General features: G+C 35.0%; 1 protein-coding gene across 1 annotated transcript; it reads right to left on the bottom strand.

Annotated features, from left to right (window-relative positions):
• Positions 1–5593: 5593 nt before the first annotated feature.
• Positions 5594–6992, bottom strand: LOC107690096 (uncharacterized). Its single transcript, XM_016488333.1, has 3 exons — positions 6716–6992; positions 6492–6634; positions 5594–5914 (listed from the first exon to the last, which is right to left on the bottom strand). The coding sequence occupies exons 1-3, from the start codon at positions 6954–6956 to the stop codon at positions 5594–5596; spliced, it is 705 nt and encodes a 234-aa protein (XP_016343819.1). The 5' UTR covers positions 6957–6992.
• Between the last annotated feature and the right edge of the window lie 318 nt (positions 6993–7310).

The raw sequence follows: 7310 nt of genomic DNA, 5'->3' as shown, positions 1-7310 counted from the left end.
TACTTTAATACAAACATGTATTTTAGATTTTTATAGAAATATGAGAACAATCACATTTTCTCACACAGAGATCGCACTGTCACAGTGTTTGGGAACATTCATGCATAATTTAAATACATAATCATATGAAATCAGATAAAAATAAAATATTTTAGAAGAGAATGCAGCATCACAGTCGTCTGAACCAATGAGCATTAAGCTGTGTCGTCAGTCAGTCGTTTCCCATCATGCTTTTGGTCAGCGCAGTCGGCGGAGAGCAACTGAGCTAGACTGCACAATCCGACACAGCCGCGTCGCCCTCGCGAGAGTTTTTTTGCACACGTCAGCATGACACCAGAGCAAGTCGGAGGTAAATCGGACACTTTTCTAACCGGCATGCATCTCGCGGTGATCGGTTCTGCGCAGATTTTGCTCATCTCAAACAAGCCTAAGTACTCAGACCAAATAAGGATAATTACCTAGGCACACCTGAACAGAATAATACAATCAACACAACAAGGGAAACGGTGCAAAAGGAAAACAAAGTCCAAATGAACAGAAACCTTGACGGCAAGAGCACAATCATTATAGTGCCCTTCTGTTTTTATGCTGCACAGTACACATATAAAAAAAACCTGCAATTGAAAGCATGTTTAAAACAAATAATTGTTGGGTATGTAGTCTTCTTAAACACTTAGAACAGCAGGCAACAAGCATGTGAGGAAAATATGTAAAAATCATTCAGACCTGAGTGATTTTGTGTTCGTGTGAATGATTGTTTCGATGTTTGGAGTGATAATGTTGCTGTTACTGGATGTCTTGAGATCTGTGAGGGGAATGAATGCGAAACGATATCAATATTGCTGCTGCGACTTTATTAACGTTATTTCTCTTTTGAGATCTATCAGCCACTACAGCTGAATATCTACAGCAGCATAATATGTCCATATGAATCTAAATACAGTTTTATTTCCTAGTAAGTACATTCATTGCAATAAAGTAACTTAATTAGAATATTTACGTTGCATTTTTGAATGTGCAGAAACCAACAACAATCATAGAACCCCCAAAAATAAAAAGCACCAAAGAAAAATGTTCTCAGCGTCAAACTATATTCATATTTATCGATTAACATTTACATATTTAAAAGGTCTCACGTATAATAAAGTATTAAACAGTATCTGTTCCAGTGTATTTGAACAATGTAAAGTAACTAACAAATTTGATCCAAAGACGTCAAAAGAGTACAAAATAAAATGTCAGCAGGCAGCAACGCTTGAGATCGATTCCCATGTATTCTACTGCAGTAAAGTTGGTTTCACATTCACACGTAGCCTATACGAAGTTATGACCTCAATAACTTACCGTCTGTGCAAAAAGGTTCGTATGAGATTATTATTTTCACTACCACAACTATCATCTACAACTGTGTTTTCTTTTAGAGTCGTTGTCTTTCAAATGGGGGGAAAAAAAAAAAAAAAAAAAAACCCATTGCTCTCTATGGCTGGTGATGACGTCAGCGATCTGCAAGGGACAGTCTACAAATTACATGACATGTTCTGTCAGATTCATGATACGTTTGCATGACATGATTTGGTTCACTATTCAAATCTTAATAACTGTATTTTACATGACACAGAAACTGTATTAACGAAATTGATAGAAAAATAAATTAAATGCAATACAAAACACAGGTTTGTCCTTCTTTTTCTTTAGTTCTTCCACGCATGCGATTGGCTAACATGGGATCTCGAGCTTTTAGCTACGCTTCTCCTCAGGACATTCGCAGTAGTGACTCTCTCCTTATTTTTAAATCAGGGCTAAAAACATATTTTGAGCAGGTCTACCGGTGATATTGTATATGTATCTTTTAATGGCTGTAACTTTAAAAGATAAAAAATAAACTTTTTTCTTTTTAATTATTTATTATGGGCTTTGCATTTTCTGCCTGTTATTTTTTTACTGCCTGTAAGGTGTCTTTGAGTGTCATGCGATTCAGTTGCAAATGAAAGAGAAGTTTGTGTTTTTCAAGGCATTTTGTGACTTTTCTTAAATCATGAACAAAGAGCAAAACAAAATTTGATTTCGTGATTATTTGATATTTTATAATAGTAAATTAATCATTTCAAAATATAAAGCAAAAAGTAAAAATAAATGGCTAATAAACCAAGTGCTCCTCTGCTGCCATCTACTGGTTACAGTGGTAATTTGATGTTTTTTTTTTATATAATTGTTTATTTAAATTTGATCGTTTTTAGAGCTTTAAAGTGCTGTAAATAGTTGTGTTGTCATTGAAAAGTGCTTGATTTTCTCTCTCTCAAAGGGTTGTACAAACCCTGAAATTAATGAGGTAATATTATTTGACTATTTCACCATGGTATCTGTAGTTAGCATTACTTCTTCTAGTTTTCTACATCAGAGCTATTTGATCTGTTTATAACAGAGAATGCTGTGCAGAATTCAAACGCTTCTCACTGGATCTCGCAGCAGTGTGCATTAACAGTCGTCACCTTGGAATTATAAGGTTCTATCTGCGTTCTGAGCAGGTTTGAGATATTGAGAATTTTTTGCAAATTTTGGGTAAAATGGATGTAGGTGCCAGGTTTCTCATGTGTTTGCTTGATCCTCTTAGGTCTACACTGTAAAACCCGATAAGTTCAGAATACTCAATTTTTGTGGACACCGATTACCTCAAAAAATGTAATTAAGCAACTCAAATTTTTTAAGTTAACATTAATTATAAATAACAATTAAGTCAAACTAAAAAGCTTAAATTTGTTTTTGCTTAATGTTTAAGTGCAGTGTACTTAAAATTATTGTTTATCATACGTAATGTTTTTCATTTACCAATTATTTTAATTCAGTAGTGCTTTATTAAATACAAATACTAACTAAAAATATAGCTGCAAGCAGCGATTCCGGGGCCAAGCCCCTTATGGCCATTTTTGGCATTTTTGGATTTAATTTGGAAACTTTTTAAACATTGCACAATTCCCATAGCTAAACACTTGCCACACATTGCATTATTAGAAAACCTTCAAAGCTATAGCCTTTCGAACACAGCATGCCACTTGTACACAGTGGTTTGTTTACTTTTACAGAGACTTGCGTTGTTAAAGGTAGAACTGCAGCAATTGACTCCAAATGACATAAAATGACTCCATCATCTGAAGTTGTATCACATGGGAATCAAACCCACAATGTTTGGGTCAGGTGCCTGTCATTCATCCTATTGTGCCACTGTGAAGACATGGGTTTATGTAGATGCCCAAGCTAATGCATGTAGTATTTTTCCATTTAAACAAAATCACTCAAAAAGGCACAACATGTGGAACAAAAACAACTGAAACATCATTTCTTGCCACTGTATTGTACATTGTGTCTGGAGACACATATTTCGTGTTACTACGGATCACCGATGCCTACATAATCAGTTAGAGATGTTTGAAGTACTTACATCCATATGTGGAAATTGTCTAAGTTTATCTAAGTTTTAGAACCAATCAGAATTTTGCTGACTTATGCATTGACACATTTAGCATCCTCTGTTAGGAGTATAATTATTGGTGTGTGTGTAAGTTGTACTCAGAGCAGCCTACGAACTCCAGTATTGAAGCAGACTTCTGCTGATAAAACTGCAAACTATAGTATTTTCTTCAGTAAAATGTTTCTTCAATTGATTTCATCTCTGACTCCTGGTTTTCATTCAACACACCTGGTCCTTCGGTTTTAACAGTAAATTCCCCTATATGCTAACCAAGTAGTATGCTAAGCGAACTAACAAGTTAACAAACACGCACTGTTAAATTCAGAGAGACATTTTTGGGGAACAGTAGTGAATACTAAAAATGTGTTTAGTAATTTCCGTGTAACTTGGCCCAAAGATAATGTGATATGATATTTGGACTGAGTCACACAGAACTGACTGAATGCATTTTTGATATTTGGTACGGTTCCCGAGAAACGCATCTCTAAATTTGACAGTGCATGCGTTTGTTGACTGACAAAACGGTTGCAGTTTTCCCAAACACCATGCAGAGACTTGTAAATTTCTTACCGTTTTAAGAGAAATGTGCAAATAGCGCTGTTTTTGACCATATTAAAATGTCAAAACCAGTATTTAACCCCTTAACAGTCACTCACATTTTTGAACAGACGTGAAACTGCACGATCCAAACTTACATTTTTATAATTCATGAACGAAAACATTTTGTAACATGATATTGATGTACCATTTTCATGGTAATGCAATGTTTGATTTTAAAATGGGTTTCAAAGGATGAATTTTGAGATTTAAAGTTTTCAATTGATATACAATTTCTAAAGTGTGATAGAGAAACGCAACAGACTTTTTTGACAAAAGGTCAGAACCCCTGTTATGTAGATTTTTGAGGTGCACTCTTGTCAAAAATTAATCTATTACTTTTCCTACATAACTTAACAAAAACATTGGTAACATATCTATTTAGGAGTCTTAGACCTTTCCAACGATATATAGTTTGTCATGATTAGATTAGGATTTAATTGTAATATAGTGAAGTAAACTTAGGCGTCCCACAGAGGGGATGGGTGACAGTTAAACATTCAAAAACAAACAAAAAAGTACTGAGTGACTTCAAGAGAGTTTAATGTTTAGATGCATTGAAACCATCAATTGTAATGTTTATTCACACATTGCTTTTATATTTAGCAATATTTAGGAAATTCAGCTTCAAAACTTTAACAATTTTCCTAATAGTAATTTTTTTTTAAACCAAAACAGGGTTACTTTTTCCATTAATTCTAACTAATTGATACAAAAACATTTCCGTATTAAAGGAGAAAAGTAATGAAGAAAAAAAAAAAAAAAATAAAAAAAATAAATTTTAGAAGACTTTAAGCAACTTTCTTACATGGTCCATCAGCTTGTTCTGCTGGTCTTTTTGGTGACTGAGTTGATGTGTTGTCATCTGCAGTGAAGAGAGAGGGAGGCTTAAGCTGTCGTCAAAGGTAATGTCCAGAAGTTCATCACTGTCTGTTGGAGCTTTTTGTAGTTCAATTATTTCAAGGGTGTTGGTGTATGTAAACAATGTCGTCGCTTGACAAAAGCATTTCCTCAATGTCAACAACCGATGCGCAAGACAAGTCCATTTCAGCTCTGATGAATTTGGACAAAACGGAATTAGATATTGTAAAAGAAAGGACCTGATCATTTTTCATGACTTCAATGATTCCAGAGCACTTTGTCAGGCAATTCTTTCCTTGTCTGAGAACTTTACATGTGCATCTATGTAATGGCTGTTTTGGATTGAAGATGTGCGGTGACTGATGACATTTTGGACAAAGTTTGTGGATTTGGATTTTTACCCCCTGTGGTTTTGATATCAGTTTCGTAGTCTGGATGTCAAGGTCTTCTGTGACTTTTGGTTCTTGACCGGCAAGAAATACTTTGCTTTGCTGAATTGGTTTGATGATAGTGCTCCTTGAAGACGTTAATGTTGGGATACCCCTGAAGGCTCTAGTTTGCATATTTTCAAACTCATACGTGTTGTTCAGTTCTACCTGAGTCACTAGTTTGTCCCATAAGGTAAGCATAATCTGACCCATTTTGTCTCTTAGGAAGCATTCTTTTATTTCACATGCTGTGTCCCAGGCATTGACTGTTGGTGGGTTTACCTTCACCACAGTTGCCTGCTGATTGGTCACGCTGAATTGGTTTGATGATAGTGCTCCTTGAAGACGTTAATGTTGGGATACCCCTGAAGGCTCTAGTTTGCATATTTTCAAACTCATACGTGTTGTTCAGTTCTACCTGAGTCACTAGTTTGTCCCATAAGGTAAGCATAATCTGACCCATTTTGTCTCTTAGGAAGCATTCTTTTATTTCACATGCTGTGTCCCAGGCATTGACTGTTGGTGGGTTTACCTTCACCACAGTTGGCTGAAGTTTGGTCACCTGAAATGCAAAAGATGTATAGTTGGTTTCAGGGTTGTTTACATAAAAAGCAAGTAAATGATCCATCAGCGGCAGTCAGTATATTTAAGCCAAACAAAAACAAAATACTGAAACCAGGAAGGCACATGGGTAAGAAAAACTACCGACAACAGTGGATTGAGAACTGAAACAGGGCACTTACGGAAGTATAGCACAAAAGTAAACAGTAAGGCCCGTTTCATAGACATGGCTTAGATTAAGCCATGAGTAAATCCAAGTTATCTGAGGATATTTAAGTAGCTTTTCAAATGTCCCTATAACAATAAATTATTATTATTATTATTATTATTATTATTATTATTATTATTATTATTATTATTATTATTATTATTATTATTATTATTACTACTACTACATCTCGAGAGAAATTGGCACTGACATGTTTTGGAGTGCAAATTGCTCTCAGTAAAGACCACTCAAATATGCATTTTAGTCTGGGCCTAGGCTTAAACCTTGTCTGCGTAATCAGGTTTATAAAAAAAATAAACAAAATAAAAAAACACACAAAAAAAAGAGCTTAAATTACGTGAAAACTTACATGTTGCTTTGGACCCAACAATTTGATGTCTTCAACATACATCAGCTGTGTTTCGATTGGAGGATTATGCGGAAAGTTCACATCTATAACTTCCATTACGGTGTTTCTATCACGGTGAATGGAAAAGCTTTTGCTGTTGGGGTCTGGAAAAAAACAAGAGTATGTTATTAATAGAGATTATAGATAAATAGATAAACAGATTGATAAGCTTGAACTGTACACACCTGGTTTGTTTGTTGTGTTTGTCAGCTTGACTGCCGTGCCATTTTTTGCTGTGGTGGACCACATGATATGTTGTTCTGCTGCAAAAATGACTGTGTGGTGAAACACATCTCTTTGTGTTTGGAAGGTTGCATTGAAGTATTTGAAATTTCGTCTGGACATTGTGACAGGAGTCACTGCATGTATATAACCACATAAGGACTGTGGAGCCTGAGTGTCTGCTTTTGTTTGTTTCTTACTCATTTTGGAAATTTTGCAGCACGTGTTCTAGTAGCTTTTACTTGATTATATCCTTGAGCAAAGTATGCTTTGCAAAACAGACAATTACAATTGATAATTTAGATAACAAGTAGGCAATTACTAATTATCAGCCAATTGACAATTAACCGATTGTTGTGTTGAACCTATTATGAAGTGTGGAACTAATTAAGAATACAATAATAATTGGTTTCCTTGGTGTTAGTGTATTTTGATAAAGGGTTTTCTGTACGTGAATTTGTAAACGTTGTAATTGTTAAATCTACATTAGTGTGTTGTTGCTTAACATTTTAATCACTGGTTTCACACTCAATTCCTGGAGGACCACAGCTCTGTACA

This window comes from Sinocyclocheilus anshuiensis, unplaced genomic scaffold (genome assembly GCF_001515605.1).
Source record: "Sinocyclocheilus anshuiensis isolate Anshui unplaced genomic scaffold, SAMN03320099.WGS_v1.1 scaffold2251, whole genome shotgun sequence".
NCBI lineage: Eukaryota > Metazoa > Chordata > Actinopteri > Cypriniformes > Cyprinidae > Sinocyclocheilus > Sinocyclocheilus anshuiensis.
This window is presented reverse-complemented; position numbering and strand designations above follow the sequence as displayed.